This window comes from Fusarium falciforme, chromosome 10 (assembly GCF_026873545.1).
Source record: "Fusarium falciforme chromosome 10, complete sequence".
Classification (NCBI taxonomy): Eukaryota; Fungi; Ascomycota; class Sordariomycetes; order Hypocreales; family Nectriaceae; genus Fusarium; species Fusarium falciforme.
In genome coordinates, this window is record NC_070553.1 from 1689315 (window position 1) to 1711725 (window position 22411).

Genomic DNA, 22411 nt, shown 5'->3' on the forward strand with positions numbered 1-22411 from the left:
CAATCGGGTTTACTGATCTTGAGGCTCGAGATCCTTAGATCTGAGGCGTCATTCGGCACTCACGCGCTCACTAAATGGTCACTTGATGCTGAGGAGAGAGTCAAGAGATGCAAGCCACGTGTTCATGTAGAGCTGACAAGGGGGATGTGCAAGGCAACAGTGTGGAATGCCCATGTCAAATCTTGCAAAAGTGTACAATCTTCACGACACAGCACCACTGAAAAACACCACTGAACATCAAATAAATGACTCTCATTGACCATGTCTCATGATACCAATCCCCAATTGCGCCTATTCTATAAACCCATGCTTTTCCCCGCCCCGAGGTATTTATGAATCCCATCCCAAGTCCAATTCTCTTCACTGAGGACCCTCCCGTCCGTCCAGCCACTTGCTCATATAAGGCCCGTCCAGCCAGAACCCAAGCTTCTTGTAATAACTCCTCACGCCGACGCCAGAGATGACGCTGATCTTGTCGCTGCCGTGCTCCTCCCGTGCGATCCTCTCGGCTTCTTCCATCAGTAGAGTACCGAAGCCCTGGTGCTGGAACTTGCGGGGGTCACGGGCGTGGACGGGGACCGCTGTGCCGTAGACGTGAAGCTCTCGCACCATGCTGGTAGGCTGGCCGATGAGCTCTTCTCTGTAAGTGTACTTTTCTGTGCACTTTCGCAACCGTAGAAGAGCAACGAGGATATCCTGCTTGGGGTCCTCGTAGGCAAGGAAGGTCTCCCAGCCACCGTTGGCGACATAGTCTCTTCGAACAAGTTCAATCTGATTGGGTCGAATCTTGTTCTTGATCTCGTTAACACCGACCTCTCTCGTCCGCACATCTCGGCAAGTCGTTCCAAAGTCCTTCATTCGAGCCAAAGCCAACTCACGCAAGTTACCGTTCTCGACTCCAGAGGTGACCAGGGGCATGGGGATATCTCGCTGCACTCGGTAGATGCGCGTCCAGGGTGGGATCAGAGCCAAGATCCTAGCCACCAGATCGATCAGGCCATTTGGTGTGTAGTTCTGGTAGCGCCCCGTCCGCCACAGCTCATAAAGGCCTGTGCCTCGGATGACAAGGGTCGGGTAGATCTTGAGACCATCCGTTCTGAAGGCAGGGTTCTCGAAATACTCTCGGAATTGGTCAATGTCTCGTTCCATGCCCACGTTGGGCAGGTCGGGCATCATGTGACTGACGACCTTGTATCCAGCATCCTTGGCAAGGCAGAATGTCTCTGCGACAGCAGCCACTGTGTGTCCTCGGTTTGTGTCTCGTGCCACATCTTCGTAAAGCGACTGAACTCCAACCTCCAATCTAGTGCAGCCGTATCGCAACATATCGGAAAGGTGAGGCTGTAGACAATAGTCGGGTCGTGTCTCAATTGTAATACCGACACACTTGATGTTGCTCATCTCGCCAGCCTCCACAGCTTCGTCCACATTGGTTGTTTGGTATCCGCTTAGCGCATTGTGAAGCTGTGCAATAAATTCATTTCGGTATGACTCGGGTAGCGACATGAAGGTGCCTCCCATAATGATATATTCGACCTTGTCAACAGAGTGACCAAGAGACTTGAGCTGATCGACTCGTCCTCGCGCCTGCTCGAAGGGGTCGTATCGCGCACGAATGGCTCGCATTGAAGTCGGCTCATATCCAGTATATGACTGTGTACTGTATTCGAAATCGGAGTCCGGTCCACCAGGGCAGTAGACACAGATGTTGCCGGTATAAGCGATGTGAGGGCATCGATGCGGTTTGCACATGACAGCAACGACCGCAATTCCAGACGACGTCCGAATGGGCTTTGCGATGAGCTTCGGCAGAATATACTTCTTGTAATGCTCGGGAATAGAGGCGATGATGGCGGTCAAGGGCGGAATGTTCATGAGCTTGTGCTTCTTGGCGAGCTTGTTGCGCAGCGAGTTGAGGTTGATGTCGCGGGTGGTGCGACCGGCCTTGGAGGCTTCATGATCTTCGATGAGGGCGTTGGCGACGTCGGCGCAACATCGTAGGAAGCGCTCGCTCTCTGGTGCCAGGTCGGGCTTCTTCTTGGTGTGGACCGCGACGGCGGTCATGGTGGCGGTCGCCATGGTGAGGGCTTGGGTACTGAGATTGTGCTTTTCGTCGGTCTGTGAGGTCCAAGAGGCCCTTTAGAGAGTATCGAGAAGTTGTATAGTCCTGTCGAGGCTCTTGCGATGAGTCAGGCCGGGGTGTCAAGTCGTCTCGATCCTGGATATTGACTTTGCCCCTCCAAAAATCGAAGCTTCACAAAAATCTTGGTGGGGCTGTTTTTTCCCCGCCCAATGCGGAGCCACGGAATTGCAATGAAGTCACGTGCACCCTTCAGTGTCAACTCTCGGGTAGGTTATGAGTTGCGTTCTTTTGCAACCATACCGAGTTGATTGCGAATTGACGCAAGTTTAGAAAGATGAAAACTTATCTTAGTACTCTATACTTAGACAAATGAGTTCTAGTAGAATGAAGTGTATATTTACAAGTCTAAACAGGGAGCTCATACACTATTACAGCGTCAGGATCCAGACGTGGGTGCATTCGAGTCGCTTTCCATGAGGTATCCGTTTTCTTGCTCAACACATGGGTTTAAATCTACTACAATATCGCTTTTCGTTCAACCCCCAGTTGCCGCCTGAGCCCTAGTCTTTCCGTGTTACGATTGGCCGCGCTCAATTCTTGAAATGTCTCGCCTGTCACAAAGATTCAATGAGAAGCCCGTTGATCCTAGAGATACCAATCTACTAGACCTCTAACCTTGAATATTGCCTCACACACACCATGTCTTCAACCGTTTCCTACCGCTTTCTCACTGTTGCTCAAGTGATGAGGCTGCACAGGCGTCACATTGCGAAAGCATCACCAACCTAACCAGCCATGCTAGAGTCTGCTGTCAATTCACCGGTCAGCCACGAGAACTTCGGACAGAAATACTACTTCATTCTGGCTGGCGTTCTTGCGGAAAAGATTGCTCTCGACCACTCATATCAAGACAACAACAAACGTAGTGCCCTTTATTAGTTGACATCAGCAATAACTGCTCAGGGGTTCTGGGTACGAAATGGGCCATGATTGTAATTGAGATGCGGCATCAAAGGCCTAGAGTAGAAAGAGAAGCTCAAGAGAAAGGCTAGATAGAACCAGCCCTCAATAAGACCAACACTCCGTCGATACTTGAGTAACTCCCCCACGGATGAGACAACTATGAGCTCAATTCTTGAGACTCAACCTTGTAGTCACACGTCCAACAGTCTGATCCTCCGTGCCCTGTGAGCTGGAAGTGCTCCCCTCGTTCTCGCTGCTGATTTCACCTTCTTCCACCACATCGCGATCCTTGATCAAGTGGGCCGCCCAAGTTGTAAAAGGAACAGCGGCGTAAAACACGACAGTGGCGACAATTAGATTGGTCATGAGTGATGCGCTCCGAACCGAGCCAACCGCGTACGCCAACGCCGAGCCAAGTGATTCACCGCCTCGCAAGACCGCCATGGAGAGGGTGATGGCATCGAGGTCCGTGTCGAATGTGCCAAGACCCCAGTACAGCCACAGGCCGACGGTTTCGTATGCAATTCTATTGTAGTTAGTTACAGGCCAGGTTCAGGGAAGATTTTAATCGGGCCTACTCACCTGTAGAGAATGAAGATCGCAACGCCCACCCTGAAGTTGCGACTGCTCCAGTCAATGTCTCCTGGACTCTCCCTGGCCCATCGAGTTTGAATGACAAGGTTCCAAATCCAGACAAGAGTGAACAGAGCTAGGAGGAAATACCACATGCTCCGGGCCTGGGTTGACCTCTTTAGGTGCTTTGTGTCCAGCCACCAGCCAGCAATAACATTGACAATGGCGCCGACAATGGCAACGAGAAAGCCTGCTAATGTGCGCGCTCTCACTGTGAAGTAGGCGGCGAGGTAGTTGCCTTGGTATGTGACTCCCCACTGAGCCGTGATAAAAGCCGGTATCAAGAGTAGAACTTCACGACGACGGAACTGGGCAAGATAGCCCCGGACCTGGGCCTTGAACGAACGGTTCGTCGAGCCAAATGTCGGCTTCTTTCCATCTGAGCGGACGAGTTTGTGTGCTGGTGCAAGAAGGAGGGCAAGAGGGAGACCTAGACATTGGATTGCGATGAGGACGAGGTACGTTTTGGTGGAGATGGCGCCCTTGGAAGAGCTGTCCTTGTTGAGGGCGAGCTGGATGGCTGAGGCGATGATGGAACCAAGTTTTCCAAGTGCGAGCCATATTCCGACTAATAAGTAATGTTAGAGCGACTGAAAGTATCGAGTAGTATTGAGACTTACTGCAGATGCCTCGTCTTCGAATCTCAGGGTATCCGACTGCCATGGCCGCTTCGCCAGTCCACAGCGCGGTAGCCTGTGCTTGGTCAGATAAAGCGAATGGAAATTTACGACAACGGATATCATTACCGAGAGACCGCACGTCACAGCTCCAAAGATGAGAAACCATTGCGTTCCGTTCGTGGAGTTGACGTATAGTGCAGCTGAGTACGGCACGTAGCCAATGGTGCCAAACACGACGACCCAGTGCAGACCGATGATGTTGCCGGCAATACTAGCCAGAGGGGACAGAACAAACATGACCCTATTTGTCTACTTGTTAGATAAATTTCACGGGTCTAGCATTCAATGGGGCTGCAGGACGGGTGACTTACACAAAAGTAATGACATTGGCGGCGTTGACGACATATGGTTCAGCTTGCCCGCCAGCTCCAAGACCTAAAGGAAACTCAGTATATATACAACATTGGGTGACGACGATGTCTCACTGTTCAAGGCATTCCATATGCCGGGCTGAGTAAAACTGATCAGGCCCAATAGTACGGCCTGGACGTAGGTGCCACGAAAAATGTCGTGCGCCTTTTGGTAAAGGCCAACAACCAGCGGCTCAGCCATTTTGAATTTTTCGCGAACAAAAGACAAGAGGATGTTATTGATAATACTCTTCAGTCTCTGGTCCAGGTACCCGCAGAGCAGTATCCCGTTTTATATCAAAGTCTTTACCCTCGTCCACGAGCATGGCATTCTTATCAACCCCCATTCTCGCATCTTCAAGATAGAAATTGCATCAGCGTTTCCAGTGGAGTTTTCATCTCGGCCCGATGTGCATCTTTAGAAGAAGCAGGGTTTTGTAGCACGTTGGGCTCTTTCTATATCCTGATAGAGATGAAAGCCGTGGGTCTGTTCCAGGGTGCGTAGTATTGGTGCCATCACGTCATCGCTTCACTATCACGATAGATAGAAATAGACATAGATCTACAAAGAGGATAAGAGAGACTGAGATATCCGAAGAGTCGCCTTGGTTTTCCCACTAGTTCATTGCATCATTGACAGCAACGGGGAACGGGCAACGTCTTGGAGTTGAACGATGGCCGATATAGGAGAGAGGCTCTGCGATATCTGATATCATGATTGATTATCTGATCAAACTAGTTAGCGCATATAATTCCCAAAAATATTCGCAACAGACCGCTCTGACGTGCACTATAACCCCATATCGCCCATCACCTCTAGCCCGCGTGATAGACCATCGCGCGAGTAGAGAAGTAAGCAGAGTATCAAGAGGGTTACCCAACTCCTCACAAATATCATAAATTAATTCATAGAAATATTATATTATAGTACAATAATCTAGAAGATTCTTATCAATTTTTATCATATTTTATTTGCCATATTTAGGGCAGAGTAGGCTAATATGTCTATCCTCGTGTCTCGTTTTTTCCTTAACCCAGGTGACCATATCCCAACACCCCGGAACCAACGTTTCAAAAACCATCAAAACAAGCTTCTGCATCAAGCAGGACGAGCCATTAAAAATAAAACAGAACAAACTGGACCCTTTGGTCCGCCCTGCCACTCAGCTGCAGAGCCTCCACCTTGGCCGGAAACCTTCACGCCTCGTCTGGAGCCACACACGACACAGACGTGACAGTCGAGAGCACTGACCTTGCGCCCGTTTCCGAACGGCCGAGTCATGGGCGGCGTCAGTTGACCGCTCCTTTAGAAACATGACTCTTTGTTGGAAAATTCTCGCCGCCAATTATCGGCCTGGGACCCCAGCGTGTTGGTGTGGGATGGAGACGAAGTAAGCCGAGGTTCTGGCTACATAAGGGTGTGCTGGTGTTGTTTCCTTGTGGGGATTTCCTTGTTACTGACTCTTTTCTCTCCGTAATCATTATTTCTTGAAAACCTTTTTGCTGCAATGGATGGTCAGTTTGTCGAGATACCCAGTCTACGCAGCAAAGAAACCCACGAACCCACCACAATGCTACAACTATATCCAAACGGCGATGCCATCCTCGTGGTCCACCATCGGACAAAACCGTCCATAAAATGTCTCGTCTCATCCACAATTCTGCGCGTTGCCTCACCGTATTTTGAATCACTCTTTGGATCCAACTTTAAAGAAGGCGCCGCTGTTCGACAGGGAGAGTGTCCCGAGATTACACTCCAGGAAGACGACCCTGAGGCTATGGAGATTATCCTCTCTATTCTTCACTTCAAGTACAGCGAGAAGTTCTCTAGTCTCAAGCCTGCTCTGTTGGCTGCGGTGGCGAGACAAAGCGACAAGTACAGCTGCAACGTTGCCCTGCGACCTTGGATTTCCACCTGGTTGTCCGGAATCGAAAGCGAGTCTGATCCCAAGGATATTGGACTCCTTCTCACGGCGGCGTACTTTTTCCGATCGACTGAATCCATCTCGACTGTGTCAAAAGGAGCCGTGCCGCATCTGAATTTGGATTTTGACTCTGAGTGGTCCAAGCACGAGATGACTGCCATCTTGCCGTTTGAGATAAAAGGTTTGTCCTCTTCCTGAGTCGAATTGCGTATAAAAACTAAAAAAAAAAACGTCCAGATGCCCTGGCTGGTGAGATTTCGAGAGTGTTGGATCAAATTCACCTCGCCATCCAGTGGAACGAGCGCACATTAGGAAGCTACGAGAAGAGCTACACCACCGACCAGAAGCTCTGCATGAAATGCGGACGGCTTCCTTCCCGTGATGTGAGAGATGATCGTTGTCGAAGATGTTCAAGTGATGTTATTGATTCACTATGCACGACCGAAACGCGCATCGCCGCTTACTTTCGTTGTCTGGAAACACACAAACTCTGGCCGTCGGTACAACCCTTCAAGATCCATACGGTATCAACTCTGGAAGATCGGATCAAGAGGGTAAGCGAGGATCGTGAGCATCGATGTAGTGCTGGGTTGGATTGTCCTTTGTACAAAGTGTTGTGGGCGATGCCTGAGACCGTGTCTGGCATTGTAGCTGATGTCAACGGTATATCCCTTGACAAACTTGATCTTGACGTTATGACATAGGATTGAATTGCACGATTTTGGTTTTGGGTCATGATTATAGATGGTGGGCTGGCGCTTTAGTACACGGCATGTGTCAGCTTTTCATAATGAACATCTTGAAGCATACAGTTCTTTGACTCTACATCTGCTGCTCCCGCGATGAATTTTGCTTTGCATATTTCATAGTCATACAAGATTGCCATCCTCCTATTGTCTGGAAAGAGCAGACACCCATCTTCGGGAAACTCATGGCTTACGACAGAAAACGTCATGTAGACCTCATGAGACATCCATCACCGTGTTTAGGTCTAAGTCGGTGTCAGGGTTGTATTAACCTGTTTCCAGAGATAATGGCGTCACCGTCAGCCCGAGGTGCATGCAGCTTGAGAGTTTGCGCCAACAAACGTCGCGTCGACCTCTGTGACATCTTCCGAGGCCCAAGAAGTCCTCGGGGGATGGTTGGGACACTGCATGGCAACATCTCAAAAGTAGTATTGAGAATTGATAAGAAGGGAAACCAAACGCGACAAGACGCTGGCTACTGGCTATCATAACACACAATTCAGAAACAGAAGTGAAGGTCTTGGCCCACGGTTCAGTACGCCATCCTCACTTCTAAGCACTTGTAGGCACCATCCATCCGCCATGCCCACCCCCTTATTCATAGACCAAGACACCTATTTCTTCGTCCTCGTCTTCAGATGAAGACGAACCCGCGATCTCATCGGGATCAAACAGCTCCCCAGTGCAGCGAAGCCGAGCGCCATCGAGCTCAACATCGACAGCACCATCAGTCCCAAACCAGTGCTCGAAAGAATCTCTGTCGACGGCCATTTGCATTTCTGGCAAGTCTTCAACCTCATCTCCATCCTCGGCTAGAAAAACCTCGAGATCGATGCGAGAATGAAAGGAAGAGAGACCAGCGATCTGGGCACCGTGGAGAACATTTAGTTCCTCGTCGTATTCCGAATAGTAAGGTTCGTCTGAGAGATAATTGTCAACAGAGACTTGATCATCGAAACCGTCCGAGTCATTGGAATCCGTGTCCACGTCAGTATCGGAGCCGGAACCAGTATCAGGACCTAGCGGATCAGATGGGAGCGCATTCGTAGTGACGGAAGATCCGCTTTGGGCGAAGGCATCTGAGGTATCGGTGCTGCCGAAAAAGAAGGGATCTTCGCTGTTCTCTTCAGACTCCTGGCTGCTTGTTCGTTCATCGTCAATATTAGAGTACAATGTCATTGAGACATGGTGTGCTGCAGTCCCCTAGACAGGCAGTAGAGCCTCGTTGATGCGAATGTCCTCCAATTGGTGACCCAAGGCCCTTGCTTCATCGAGCTTCCTGTTCGACTTCCAGATGATGTCTTGCCGTACGAGAATGCTGGCATGGCCGGAGGCTTCGTGAGTCAAGAGGCGGGACTGGATGTTGTGGTGGAGAGACTCCTCGCGCGGATCCCACGTATGGGTAGGCCATGTTGGGAGACATTCCTGGCCGATGGAGATGTCAGAGAGGGCGGCACCATCGCGTTTCGCGCGTTCCAGGCGGTAGTTTGAGTGCCAGAAGAGATAGCGCTTGAACTCGGGTGTCATGAGATTGAGAGGTAGGCTGTTAAGGCGAAGTTCGTTGAACTCATTGATGCGGGCAGTGATCTCATCTTGGCCTGTCGCAATGTTAGAGAGACGTTGTTGCAAGTCTGCGACGCGACAGCTGCAGCGGCGATAGAGGGGACGGACTCAAGGGCTCGGTCAAAGGAGGGTATGCATCAGGATCAATACGGGGACGGCGGATGCGAAGGAGAGGGATGTCGTCGATATCATCAGCGTCTAGTATGTCGGCCAGTGTTCTCTTGGAGCCTCCCATTTTGCAGTTTAAATGAAGAACCTGTCGGACGGGAGAAAAGAGAGTGCGACAAAGGTGATGACGTGAAAACAACCTAGCTCGATGTTTACGATCATCATAAGGCTTAGGGTCCACCATGTTTTTCGGTCGAGGAAGGCAGGGCCGACGAGCCTGGGGCCAGTTGCAGAGATGGTCGTGACCCCAAATGGAAAAGACAATTACATAGTAATATGCAATCCTAGCCATTCTCTATATCATACGCACATAGGTTCTGTTCTCCCATTGTCAACAAGGTGAGTGAGTGAACATGATGATTTGCCAAAAAGGGCAAAAAAGGAACTCCGGTACAGGGAATCGAACCCTGGGCTCCGCGGTACTATTCCCTCAGGTTATGAGAGCGCGAAATGTTAGCCACTACACCATACCGGATATGATGTGATTGGTTGAACGTGCCAGCTCGAGAGAGTCACCATGAGGAGAAGCGATAGGGCTCGGATGGCAGGCCGACTCATGGTGATGGAGTCGCGGCTTCATGATGCTGCCAATGTCAAGACTCAAGGCCAAAGGCACACTTGGATGGAAACTTGGCCTCGACACAAGTTTCAATACCGGAGGTGTAGCTGTCAGCTTGAACTTGAGGTTCTCGTAAGCGATAGTATTGCCGCTATCGGGCGGGAAATACAGGTGCAAGGCGGCTTAAGACTGACGCGTGGAGGCATAACGTTAAGGCAGTCAGCTCCCCATCTCTCATCCCAGCCAAGAGGATCGAGTACTATCGCAGATTAAGAGCAACTTGCTCTAGCCTCCCCCAACTAGGATCTTTGGTCAGCAACTTCCGATAAACCCGGCTCTCAAACAAAATGCTATTCGTCCAGCGAGGTGTCTGGGTGTTGTTCAGCTTACAGTGCATGTGAGCCAGGATGTTAAGAATAGAGCCAGGGACGCGGGACAATCAGTTCTTGATGGAGTGTGTAAGCCAATCAGATAGTTTGGTGGCGTTTTTTCGGCTTGATTTATGCTCCGTCTGCATAAGCCACCGTCTTACATGTTGGGATGAGACCATGTATAAAGGCAGTGTGATATCAACGTGTTGGCCAGCTTCAGAATCCAGCATCAAAGGCTTCATACATCGCAGATTTCCCTTTCTCGTAGATTCTCTCAAAATGGGTCAAACTCAGACCATGATTGCCGAGATCGAGATCCAGGCACCACCTGAGACTGTCAGATCGGTGGTAAGCCAGAACACCATCTCCTTGACCAGTACAATGCTAAGTAGGCTAGTTCATGGACTTTTCAAGATATAAAGAATGGAACGGATGGAAAGTTGAGCCAGCCAACTCATCGAAAAAACCGGACGAGTTGCAACCAAAGGACAAACTCAAAGTTGACCTAGGGACCATGAAGTTCTCCCCAACTCTCTTGGTACGCGGTTTGACCATGCCTGGCAGCTATTACTAATACACAGTAGCAAAACTCAATAGACGCTTTTGAATGGCATGGAAATCTATGGCCCATATTTTCGGGCAAGCACGAGTTCACATGGCAGCCAAGCTCCAAGACTCCAGGCAGCACGACATTCAGACAGAAGGAAGATTTCACTGGCCTTTTAGCGTTCCTTATGGCACCCGCACGCAGCTCTAGTAAAAAGTCCTTGGATAATTGGGAGAGTTTCAATGCGGATTTGAAGAAGGAAGTGGAGAGGAAGTCATAGATCTGACATTGCAACTTGGATGGCAAGCAGGTCTGTTTGTTTGACCTGCGCGAGATAGAAGACAGCTCAAGGGGTTTCTAGCTTAGGCCAAAGTGATCGCATATGGTAGTAGACTTGACGAGTTGATCTTCTAGGGGCTGTGACTGCTGTCCGTAAGTTAGCATGCACATGGTAGACAGATTAAGGCTAATGGGCGGAGCAAATAGATCCATCGGCGACTCCTTGACACGGACCTGATCTTTTTTAATGATTTGTAAATCGAGTGTAAGGTGTTTCCCGAGGAAATGTGGTTATCGTGTGAACTCGGGGATTTGGAGTTGAAGACTCCTCATGATTCCGAGGCTAAGGAATGGGCCAATGGCATCACGGGCGACTGAGTTGAACCGCGCTGCGGCAGAGTCTGTTAGTGCTGAAGTAAGCTTTGGACTTCAGAATAGGGAATGATGTCGTTAGTTGTCTTCCACATGGAAAAGCCTGTTTGGTTGACAAATTCGAGCTAGGCTCTCTTTTGGCCGTCGTTGAGCATCTCCTCGGGTAACGAATCTTCCGCAACTTGCTCGTATAGATGATCTCAAATACAACGGCTATTTTTAATTGGAAAATACAAATCATGGGCTCTCATAGCCACCTTCAATTCCTGTTGGGCAATATAAAATGAGGCCGGCTGGCACTTGGGGATTTCCGGAACAATCACTTCAGCATTCTCTCATCACAACAACCAATCTCTTCTTTGACGACTAGTATTATCCACTCAAAACATCCATCATGATCTCACACACCATTATTCTACCCATCCTTCTCGGGGCTGCAAATGCAGCGAGCATTCCCAACATCTTCAAGCGAGACCTGACGGCCCAACTCACCGTCGGTAGTAGCTTGATCCCACTGAGCACAGGCGATGGAGCCAAAATTGTTGGCGATGCTCTCCGCCAAGTGTGCTCCCAGTTTGGCTGCGACTCCGGAACAACCGTCAACAACGGCCCATTCGTCGTCCAGTTTGAGGACTTTGGCGACAAGCTCGAGTGCACCTGGTCTGTCACTGGAAGCGGAAATTATGACAGTCTTGATGAACGAGACTACATGATAAACGTCCTTACGACCTCCCTCACTGCGACGGCCGACGTTAGCAGCATCAAAGTCAGCATCGAGGACAACCCCCTTTGCACCAGCCAGGGGCAGCCCAGCTGCGAGACTCAGGTCCTCCCTGTTACCAAAGGTGTCAACTTCCAGCAAGTTGTCCTTAATAAGGACGATGGCAGCAACACGGCCCAGCTGGACTACAGATTGTCTGTGGAATGCAAGGGATCGAGCGACTTTAATTGCCCGGCAGTCATTTCAGGGGCTCTGAAGGATGTCCTTGGTGGGATCCCTGCAGTTGGCGGTATTATTGCTGGTGTTTTCAGCCTCGCCTGTGCTGCTTAGAGAACTGAGGTGTAGACATTCACGGGTTCGTTTGTTGGGGTGTGTGGTTCCAAGTGTGGTGTGGGTGGGAAGCAGATGTAACGCTCATCATCGATTGACTTTGACACCTTCGCATAGCAAGACTTTCGAGCCCACGTTTAGACGAGACGATATTTTTACGCGGAATTATGGTGGAATTCATGGTAGAATTGGATGTTAATCTTGTCATCGGGGTCTTCGGATTGCCCTCGGGTTCTTTCACAAGCCTCGGCATCTTGAGAAACCTCGGTGTCTTGAGCACCGTTTCTTGGATTTGTAATTATTCGCTTATAGAACATAACGTTTTGATTTCTAAGCTTGATACTATTTGTTTATATTTGGATGAGGCTGAAAACGCTTCAAATTTAGTAAAGTGTGCATGAACTATCAATTTGAATATCTCTGGCTTGACATATAGGTTGTTACAACCTCACCTTCACTCTTAAAAACCACTCTCAATAATATCACCACTACCAAAAAACTACTTCATATCATGGCATCCTCAATTCCTATCCCAGTTCTCACCATCTCATTTGCTCGCCATCTCGTCGGCCACAGCATCACCGAGGTTCTAGAGCAACAATGGGACCCCGCCAAAGTCCCTACCTCGACCACCTCCCGCTTCTCGAACGTCGGCTTCGATCTGGATGTCAACGGTGCCAATCTTGAAGACCTGAGGAAAGTACTGGCGGAAAGGCAATGGAGTGGCATTATAGTTGGATGGTGTACACGCGGCCACGTTGAATTTACCGAACTTTTTGAGTCGGTTGTGGCTATTTGCGTTGACTACATTGTCGAGAGGAAGCAAGTAAATGCTTCTGCCATGGAGCCCAAGCTCATATTTTGCCGTGGTGCAGACGATGTGGTTAATGCTACGCTACGCAACTTTCCCTTGGAGGATTAGGGGTCTAGTACAGACTCCAATCTGATAATGTTAACCATCATTCTTACCATATAACAACATCCCCTACTTCTACCAATCGGTCCCTAATAATTTCCATGTGTAAAGCAACCCCGAGGACATCTATTGTCAGGCAGTAGCACAATCCTATACCCCAGCTGAACACTAATCGAAGTTGCTGCGAGACGTCGGCTGCGTACGAGAACAGGACTGCCTGGCTTATGCAGAAGTTCGCACCAGCTGTCGAAACACCAGGCCTCATGAGCAGATCCTCTTTGGCATAAATCAGTGAGCAGCATTATAAGAAGGTGACTTGCCCTAGGTAAATAAATGAATCCTTCTCTATTCCCTTTCTCAAGCTTAGGTAGTGTCGCAAGCAAGCACTCCTACAAATACAACTAATGGATTTAAACCTCATACCTGTCGCATAGTTCCCAGATTTCATCACGAACGCGGTTGACAAGATCGATCGAGCTAAACCCCACCCTGCCTGAGACTCTTTCAATGTACTTTCCGTTCACTTTCTCGATCTCAATCCAGCCTTCTTCGCGATCTCGATATGTGTTGACCGGGATCAACCGCCGGCCGTTCAAATGGAAAGCCACACTTTCATCCCCATGGGATGTAGTTTTCTGCCCAACAGCCGCACTATCTCTTCGCCTTAGGGTGTAGTCGACGATCCAGATGCTAAGTCCGGAAGAATGAAAGCCAGCGTTCATGGCCATGTCAACGATTTTGTCTTCGATATCATACCCCCATTCTGGGTTGTATTCTAGAGCGATGTTTTGGAACCCTCCGAAGCCGCGGCGATACGATCCAAGCTCAATGTCCCAATGGAATTCAGACCAGTCGATTGTCTCTAGGTTTTGAGGTCGAAGGATAAAGATATCCCTGTGGGGGAAAACAGTAAAAAAGTGTGTATGCCCATTGTGACACGCGAAGTAGCTTGTTTCCGCCATATCCATCCTCGTCTCTATTATCTCAGAGCGCAATAGTATGCCGTTTTCCAATGAAGACTTCCATTTGTGGCAATTAAACTTGCGCTTCATGACGAGCCTAGACTCTTTGCAAGCAGTCCATAGGCCTCCGTCGATGAGATATGTGGAAGGATTGTTGCGGTTCCGGGTAATAGATGACTTGTTGCTTTGTGGAACGGCAAGGCGTAAAGTAATATGATCGTAAGGGTTGAACACGTCAATGTTCTTGTGAACACCGTCATCTGTCTTTGAATTGTAGAGTTTGAAGATGTGTACGCCGGGAACAGAAGGCCGAAGAGCGAAATTCCAGATCATGTCCCTGAGCTCCCAGGGGAAGTCAGAAAAGCGATGAAATGTGCCGTCCATATTGGGTCTTGAAAAGGGAAGATGAGAATTGCTGATGATGATGGGTAGAAAGAGAATGAAGAAGGGCTTGTTTGCTTACCTGGGGTGGATTGCTTTATTTGTATTGCTACTCACTGAAAAATGCCGAACATAGTTCACTGTCGTCCGAGTCACCGAACTTCGACTGATGCAGCGCTGAACCTTGAACTACACAGCCACGCGGGTCAATGACTGTGTTTTTTGCTGTTGTGGCTGATGGCTTCTTGTGATCATTGTGGACAAAAAAAAAAAAAAGGGTACTACTATATGTATTATGAAGGTGAAGATGAGGTGAAGGGTTCATATCGGGAATGGGAGAGGGAAGGCAGTCGGGCATTTTCTTGTTCTCGTACGCAGCCACGGACACCAGCTTGGACGCCTTACAAACCCTGCAACTTTGTTCTGCTTCTCATTCTCTTCAGACTCCTGGTCGTGTCGCATAAATATCACTATGGATCCATCCGGCATAACCCAGAGGACCCTGCATACAAATCGGCACCGCGGCCTTTCATCAATGTCCCAGCCGGCCTCAACGTAAACCCACGGCTCATCAGCCCGAACTCAGCTCCATCGCTATCCACCAAGGCATCCCCGTTTCCCAAGTCAGCCCCGACCGACAAAATCATCGAAGCAGTCGGCCCAACTCATCCGAGAGATATATCGAACCTTTGACCCGACAGAAAACGTGCTGTGTCCTCTTCATCTTCATGGCTCGGCCCGGCCAATACAGGCGGTGAGAGGCGTGAATTCGAAAGAGAGGTGTTTCAGGGATGGCTGGGCCAAAGGATAGCTTCCATTGTCGCTCAACCGCCGTTACGGGATGCATTCAAAGTTTTCGTGCTCGTCTGAGGGCCGTCACTCCGACCGTGCTGAATGACTGGGCGATGAAGCAGTCCATAGCATGCAGGCCGATTGCGAAGAGCATGTCGCAAGCCACTCGTTCCGTAGTACGGCTAGGAGTTGGTTTCTTTGGCGAAAGTAGTTCGGTGTTGAGGCCCGTTTGTGGTCGACGCCAGGCCTGGGCGAAGGCTTATCGTTTCTTTTGTTGGCTGAAAGGGGTCGTCGATATCGCAATGAGGTAACTATTGCAGGTCACTAATTAGCTCCTGAAGCCCTGAATGCCAGTGCCTACCTTGTATACGGCTAGTCAGAGCCATCGTGAGGGTGTTGCTTGTGCTGCCCCATGACGCTCCCCCCGGAGGACTCAGCTTGCCGGTGTTCCTCCTCTCGGGCAGCCCACATCTAGTCACGCGTCAGTGCGCATCTTATAGCAAGTGTGCACCATCAGTTACTCACGGCAGCGTCATCAGCGAGTTTCTATCAAATGTATTAGTATTTTGTCGGCGTGATAGCCTCGCGGATGGAAGGATGTTTACCAAGGACAGCTTATTGAGTCGCTGTAAAGAATTGGTCAGTAAGAGCAGAATGAGTGGGCAAGTATGAAGGTACCTTGGATTCTGCCATGGCCTCCTACAATAGTACCTATATCAGCATATTGACTTCAAGCTAGAACGCTATCGATTCGTACATGGGCCTTGGTGAGGGCGGCCTGGGTCCATGTCAGTTATAGAGATCCATGTGCCATCGGGGCTGTACTCACGGTCTTCTTTTCGGCGCAAAACTAAAAACACTCAGGTCAGCACTTGTGCAGATACTTCAACGCAGGGGATGGAGTTTGTTCTGACTTTGGCGGTGTGGGGCTGTGAGTAAGAGGATCAGCATCCCTCTGTATGTGCAAGGGCAAGGATGGGTTGAAGGCGGCATACGGTCTGCTTCTTGGGCATGCTGAGTCGATGGTATTAGCGATACACGCAATGACAATGGGACCGGTAAGAGGACTGGGCCTTACGTGGCGGTTCGTGTAGCTAGAGAGACAGATGATCAGTCTGACAGTCCACTGCAAAGAGGCCATCTGCGCGACAGCGCAACAGCGGGCGTGAATGACTTACAAAGTTGGGTAAAGTGGTTTGCTAACGTTCGCAAAGACTTGTGTCAGTAGCTCTATCGCATGAATGAAGAAGATTGGGAGTGGGATGAGATTTACGAAACAACAGGGTTGGTGGTATGGTTCTTCAGACAATCAACCGTTAGCAAGCCCATACTCTCAACGACAAATGGAACATGACGAGAAAACAGGTGGTTGAAACATACCTCGGCCAGCTCGGTGGTGGTGATGGTGATTGAAGAAGGGAAAAGCAACACCTCACGAATGACCTTGGGATTCCATGCCACCCACAGAACGGAAAGAACGTCCAGCCGCCGCGTTCACATCCATCCATGGCTTGGGGTGAGGTCATGTCCGCCAACAAGCAAGAACATTTGCAAAACTGCACTACCTACCTAATTAATGTCTCACATATTGGTTAGGTCCCCATCTGTTGCGTCCAAGTCAAGGAGATCTTTGAGGCTGCACATCGGCAAAAACTTTTGATATTACCTACTTATTTAATCTTGTGTCTCGCCACACAACGAATGGCCAGACCCAAAATTTTTGCACCGACAACCTAGGTAGGGAATAAAAGCTAGAAGGTGTACCATATCAAACGGTTTGGGGAGCAAGGAGCGGCCATTTTCACAGGCGTGGACTCGCAGTTACGGTCCCCATCTCTCTCTGGATTCAGGGAAGATGCGATTCACGTCAGCTAACTTGAATTGATGCGTAAGACAGATCCGCGGTGCCGCGACACGCGTCAGGAGCTTGTCATCCGCTTTGCGAAGTCATGTGCCTTCGTGTCAGCCCTTCTGTAAGTGTTTCGGGCAACACGCACTGAGGACTCAGAATGCCAGCGGCCGAGGGAAGGCACACCCCTGCCTTGATTCCATTGTTTCTCAAGTAATTAGCTCTGTCCCAGCAGGCTGATGACATCGGTAGCCCAATATCAATCAGCTGACGCACACCTAATGGGGCAATTCACTGCGCGCCCAATCTTCCGACTTCCATAAAACCACTCTCAAAAGACGCTGGAGATTACCTGGCACACGGGTTAAGGGATAAACAAAACGCCAGATCATGAAGAGGGTTACCTAAGTCCCACTAGGTATCATAGATGAAGTTGTAGAAAATATAACAAAGTAATCTCATAATTTAAATCATCTTTTATTTATTCTTATCATATTCTCTTGATCATCTTTAGGGGAGGACAGACTAATATGATAGTATGGATCTCGGTTGTTCCTTTGCCTGAATGACTGGGCTTTGCAGGAGAGCTGAAATCAAATCTTGCAGAATTCATCAATATCGTTACGCAAGGAAGCAATCACGTTGTTGCACACAAAATTTCATTAACTCAACATGCACAAAATCGTCATCGTCATCACACGTAAAAGTTACCTGTCGCACAGAATCCATGCTTTTTGATCCTTCAGAGGCCTTCTGCCCATGACGCCTGGGTGGGGAGACTCGTAGTGGCTGGGTGCTTCTCGTCCTGCTAGGCCATATCTTAAACGGCGATCAAGCATACTGCTCTTCATCTAACCGAGACAAGAGGAACTTTTCCATCTTTCAATTAGGGCTAATATATCAGCAGTCATTTCTATCTGCGTCACTGACAACTAAGTCATCATTCGTTTGCCGACGCCCCTGGCGGAATGATGCTACCAGTTTCGGACTGTTAATATACAGCCTGGTTTCATATATCGACTGACGAAGTCGGTGCAACATCTCCTCAGCACCTGCAAAGGTCCCAGCGTCAAGACCCTTGTATGAACTACCGAATCACATCCCTTGTTGCTCGCTTGATAACTTGCGAAGGATGATTCGGAGGATTTAATGAGGGATCGTGATCGTGCATGCATTTCAGGCAGCGGGATAAAGGTGTTGTGAGATGGCAAAAACTTGATACCATCACGACGGACGGACCGATTGGCCGGCCTTGGTGTCTAGTTGTGCTTTGATGGCCCCTATATAGTCTCGGGTGGTCAGCACTTCACTCTCCCACTCGTTCTCCAGACATTCAATCTTTCTTCTTTGAGCTCTCTGCCCAACCAAAATCAAGTCTTCTTCCTTGACATCTGTGCTATGCGCTTCATTTCATTCCTTGTAGCTTTTGGAGCTGCGAATGCAGCAATCGACGTCCAGCTTGTATGGCGCCTCGAGAAGGACTCCGAACACTCTTCTGTGAGCGCCCTTGACCTGAAGAAAGGCACCCTACTTGCTGGATCTTGCGGCAGCACCCTTGAGGCCGACACCCCCATCGACTTCTCGAACGTCGACAAAGACGGTAATGGAAACTTTACCGTTGGTGATGCAAACTACCGAGTCCACTCGAAGCCCGAGTTCTCGGGCGGCCCTTCGTGCTCCAAGACGTTCAACGCCAAATACTCCCTGGTTCAGTGTTCTGGCGTGAAGTGGCCTGGTACTCCAGATAGCGCTAAGGGTAACGCCACGGACTGTTTCAAGGACGAGGACTCGCAGGCCACTTTCCATGCTCTTGAGGCCCGCGGTCTTTCTCATGAGCTGCATTCGGCTCACAGACGAGATAGGCACCAGAATGACGAGAGACAGTTTTGTTCCTGGTACACCACCACGAACCTGGTCGATGATGGCATGTTTGTAGTTTCGACTTCTACTAGGCTGCAGTCTAACATTTTGCAGGCAACCCGCATCAGAACTATCTCCATAAACAACTCTCGGTAAGTCCTCTACTTAAATACTCGCCCATACACACAGTACAATCACACATCATTGTGGAGTATCTAGAACTGGGCTGACCATCTTGTCTAATCAGGAAACTATCAACTGCGGCACTGCCGAGTCATGCTCGGTTGGTAGTATGCAATCAAAGTCCTTCACAATTGGATGGAGTTCCGATTTCAGTGGCGTGCCATGGATCTCGGGAGGCTTCAGTGTGTCGGAAAGCTGGACTACGGGCAACTCCTATACATGCAATGCTGGAAAAGGAGAAACGGCGTGCATCTGGTACAACACCGCCCACACGGCTTGTAAGCACCCATAATATACGAAGATAGGTGTCAACTAGATCTAATCTTGTCTAGATACTGTACGTGAGACCGCACGAAACTCATGTGGCGGCTCTTATACTGCGCGCGGCCCATATATTCTCTTCTCCCCTAACGAGCAGAACCGCGGGGGTGGATACTATTGTGTCATTGGTACCTGCCGCTCGCAGGGAGACGAATACTGGGATAAGTCGGGTCGTGCCGGTGGTCCTTAAGTCTCGTCGCTCATAGCGGGCACGCTGCAGGGCAACCAGTGTGTGCGGACCCAAGTTGACCGTGTAACAGTTTGTTAGAGGATATTAGTTAACTTCGTGTAGCTTAAAGTTTTTTAGAGGCTTGAGTTTCATCTTGAGTTATCTTGCAAGTATGTTGGTACGGTGCATCGAGAACAATATGTGATGCGGGACAGTGAGAAGGGATACGGTCTAGAAATATATTTGACAACCTATAGAGTACAAATAGCCCAAAATAAGCGTTAAAATGACAAGATGCACCAAAATTCAACCGAAGACCAACATGACGAGCAGGAAGAAAACCCAAAGTCCAAGTAATCACACAAACTCCAACAACCCTCCCCAGACAAAACGCCACCTTCAACGCCTAGGAGCAGCAGATTGACTGTGAAATAGTCAAGGAAGAACTATACAGAAATGGTGAAGTGCCAGAAAGGAGTGAAAGCAAAACCTTTTCTGGAAGCCCGTCAGCCCTGAGGCATGGAAGGGTGCATCGACTTGTCAAGACGCTTAAGAAGTGGTGTTGGAAGGCGACGAGTCATCATCGTCATCATCATCATCATCGTCGTCGTCTTGACCGGTAGGGTTAGCAGCGACCACTGAGGTGCTAGTCGCCGAAGCAGTAGCTGAACCGGTAGAACTGGGAGGCACGCCAGTAGAAGTAGCCGAACTACCAATGTTTGCAAGACAAGTAGAGAGATCCGAATAACAGTTCGACTGCTTCCCTCCAGATTGCGCACGGCAAGCCCAATAAGCTTCGTTACACTTCCTCACTCGGCCATGATGTTTGCCAAGGTGCGACAGCGGAGGAAGGAGAGGATGGGGCAGGTTGAATGTAGGCATTCCTCCCGGGGCTGAAGTGACAGATGTGGCTGGCATGCGGGAACTGGCTTGAGTCCCGATGCAAGCGGCGTAGGTAGACACGCATGCTCCAGACCCAGAGTCAGGGTTCCGACGGCAATCTTTGAAGTCACTCCAGCATTTGTTGTTGTTGCTCTTGGGGCCCCGGAAAGGCCAGAAGGGGAAGAATTTGTTGGATGCTGGTGATGAGGGTTGGGGAGGCTTTGTAGTTGTAGAGACGGCGGCTGTGGTGGTTGTGGCGATGGTGGTAGTAGATCTGCTTGGCGGGTTGGGGCCGGGCTTTCTTCCCTTGTCCCAGTCCCCGGGACGAGCAGCAACAGTGGCCGCGAGGGCGATGGTGAGGAATTGAAGAGAGAGGATCATGGTGGAGTGGTGATGTTGGCTTGAGACAAAGTCGAGATTTGCGTGAGATGAAGGCGTCGATGAGGACTCTTGGCAGGGTTTTATATGTATGCAGAAGCTCAATGACAACTTGCTGATGAGGGTAGAGGAGGCGAATAATGACGGATGGTCTCTATCTATATGTTTTCGGCCTCTTTTTAACTCCTCGACGCATACCAACCTACCAAGGATTTGATAATGGTGGCATGCTCGGAGTCGCCACTCAGGAACCATGCGCCACTGGCCCTGAAGGCTATCCAGGAACCGTCAACTTGCAAGTAATTCTCAAAAAGTATCGCGGGTGGTCGGAACCAGAGCCCTCGAGATGCCTCGCCCTGCCAAGGACCTGATCCAGGAACCGATCAGGGCGGCAGGGGCCGAGACACACATGGAGACCCCGGTGCCACAAAGGGTTATTTCTATAGTGTGAATGGCTAGAATGCTTCACGTTCCAGTCCCCAACACCATCCAGGGGTAGTGCGGGATCGGCGAAGTGGGCGTAAACTATCGAGTGTCGCCGGAAAAAGCCATCTTTTGAGATGATCCAGATCGCGACACGTGGAAGGCTAACTGAAAGAGATGAAATGTAGGTTGGTGACGGCCGATACAAGTCGGAGCGTGGCAAGAAAGGTGTAGGCGAGAGTGATGAATGAGGTGTGACAAGAGTTCAATGGCAGTAGAACTGCCGATGTCTTTCAAAGGCTTTTCAAACCACTAGATCCAATCGAGGAATGTAAAAGGTCTCAAACGATTGCCCCTCCAGAGGTCTGAATGCCGTCAACTCATACAGGCCACTTCTCAATAACAGACTTGAGTGCATCCGTACGAACAGGCTTCTCAATTGCCCCATCCATCCCAAACTCATTCTTGAATCTCTCAAACTGACTGTCAAATTGCTTGCCGACGATCATCCGTGGGTGCATGCCCACGATGACAGCAGGAGAAAGGCCATGTTCACGCTCGTAGTCCCGAATCTCCTTGGACGCCTCCATGCCGCCCTTGATGGGCATGGCTATGTCCATAAAGATCAATCTGCACTGCAGCGGGTTCTTTTTGTAGGCATCGATGCCTTCTTGGCCATTTGTAGCCATGTGGAATTGCCCTTCTAGCCCCAGCTTGCCCAACAGCTTCTCCATGACCTTTCTGTTTACCATGTTGTCTTCGACGATGAGGTACTTGAGCTCTCCACTGGATGGAGGAGAAGTTTTGGATTGCTGATGTCCGCTTGGAGATGGCTGCAGTTGGCTGGTGGACGCCAATGGAGGCTGCTCCGAAGGAGCTGTGTCATGGGGTTCCACGCCGGTGCTGGATGGATTGTTGCTCATTTTTGCTCCAGATTAACCTTGATGTAGTCAGTCCAAGTTTCCTTGCTTCCAGGCTTAACTCAAAGTATAACTAGACTCACCA

General features: G+C 49.7%; 11 protein-coding genes across 11 annotated transcripts; 4 read left to right on the top strand and 7 right to left on the bottom strand.

The window, feature by feature from the left end:
* Window positions 1-360: 360 nt before the first annotated feature.
* Window positions 361-2079, bottom strand: NCS54_01244600 (Elongator complex protein 3; the record flags this gene model as incomplete). The annotated part of the gene is made up of 1 exon (XM_053157679.1): window positions 361-2079. The coding sequence occupies one exon, from the start codon at window positions 2077-2079 to the stop codon at window positions 361-363; it is 1719 nt and encodes a 572-aa protein (XP_053013654.1).
* A 1132-nt stretch (window positions 2080-3211) lies between these two features.
* NCS54_01244700 (Hypothetical protein) lies at window positions 3212-4911 on the bottom strand (the record flags this gene model as incomplete). Its single annotated transcript, XM_053157680.1, has 6 exons — window positions 3212-3572; window positions 3629-4247; window positions 4300-4372; window positions 4426-4600; window positions 4671-4734; window positions 4785-4911. 6 exons carry the CDS (start codon window positions 4909-4911, stop codon window positions 3212-3214), a joined length of 1419 nt encoding a protein of 472 aa, XP_053013655.1.
* Window positions 4912-6280: 1369 nt separating this feature from the next.
* Window positions 6281-6832, top strand: NCS54_01244800 (BTB domain-containing protein; the record flags this gene model as incomplete). The annotated part of the gene is made up of 1 exon (XM_053157681.1): window positions 6281-6832. One exon carries the CDS (start codon window positions 6281-6283, stop codon window positions 6830-6832), a length of 552 nt encoding a protein of 183 aa, XP_053013656.1.
* Window positions 6833-7974: 1142 nt separating this feature from the next.
* Window positions 7975-8559, bottom strand: NCS54_01244900 (Hypothetical protein; the record flags this gene model as incomplete). Its single annotated transcript, XM_053157682.1, has 1 exon — window positions 7975-8559. The coding sequence occupies one exon, from the start codon at window positions 8557-8559 to the stop codon at window positions 7975-7977; it is 585 nt and encodes a 194-aa protein (XP_053013657.1).
* Window positions 8560-8583: 24 nt separating this feature from the next.
* Window positions 8584-9178, bottom strand: NCS54_01245000 (Hypothetical protein; the record flags this gene model as incomplete). Its single annotated transcript, XM_053157683.1, has 2 exons — window positions 8584-8978; window positions 9052-9178. The coding sequence occupies 2 exons, from the start codon at window positions 9176-9178 to the stop codon at window positions 8584-8586; spliced, it is 522 nt and encodes a 173-aa protein (XP_053013658.1).
* A 1142-nt stretch (window positions 9179-10320) lies between these two features.
* On the top strand, window positions 10321-10868 carry NCS54_01245100 (Hypothetical protein; the record flags this gene model as incomplete). The annotated part of the gene is made up of 3 exons (XM_053157684.1): window positions 10321-10389; window positions 10439-10579; window positions 10626-10868. The coding sequence occupies 3 exons, from the start codon at window positions 10321-10323 to the stop codon at window positions 10866-10868; spliced, it is 453 nt and encodes a 150-aa protein (XP_053013659.1).
* Window positions 10869-12801: 1933 nt separating this feature from the next.
* NCS54_01245200 (Hypothetical protein) lies at window positions 12802-13212 on the top strand (the record flags this gene model as incomplete). Its single annotated transcript, XM_053157685.1, has 1 exon — window positions 12802-13212. One exon carries the CDS (start codon window positions 12802-12804, stop codon window positions 13210-13212), a length of 411 nt encoding a protein of 136 aa, XP_053013660.1.
* Window positions 13213-13616: 404 nt separating this feature from the next.
* Window positions 13617-14552, bottom strand: NCS54_01245300 (2EXR domain-containing protein; the record flags this gene model as incomplete). Its single annotated transcript, XM_053157686.1, has 1 exon — window positions 13617-14552. The coding sequence occupies one exon, from the start codon at window positions 14550-14552 to the stop codon at window positions 13617-13619; it is 936 nt and encodes a 311-aa protein (XP_053013661.1).
* A 4036-nt stretch (window positions 14553-18588) lies between these two features.
* Window positions 18589-19744, top strand: NCS54_01245400 (Hypothetical protein; the record flags this gene model as incomplete). The annotated part of the gene is made up of 3 exons (XM_053157687.1): window positions 18589-19202; window positions 19270-19511; window positions 19566-19744. 3 exons carry the CDS (start codon window positions 18589-18591, stop codon window positions 19742-19744), a joined length of 1035 nt encoding a protein of 344 aa, XP_053013662.1.
* A 528-nt stretch (window positions 19745-20272) lies between these two features.
* NCS54_01245500 (Hypothetical protein) lies at window positions 20273-21208 on the bottom strand (the record flags this gene model as incomplete). Its single annotated transcript, XM_053157688.1, has 1 exon — window positions 20273-21208. The coding sequence occupies exon 1, from the start codon at window positions 20984-20986 to the stop codon at window positions 20273-20275; it is 714 nt and encodes a 237-aa protein (XP_053013663.1). The 5' UTR covers window positions 20987-21208.
* A 578-nt stretch (window positions 21209-21786) lies between these two features.
* Window positions 21787-22329, bottom strand: NCS54_01245600 (Response regulatory domain-containing protein; the record flags this gene model as incomplete). Its single annotated transcript, XM_053157689.1, has 1 exon — window positions 21787-22329. The coding sequence occupies one exon, from the start codon at window positions 22327-22329 to the stop codon at window positions 21787-21789; it is 543 nt and encodes a 180-aa protein (XP_053013664.1).
* Between the last annotated feature and the right edge of the window lie 82 nt (window positions 22330-22411).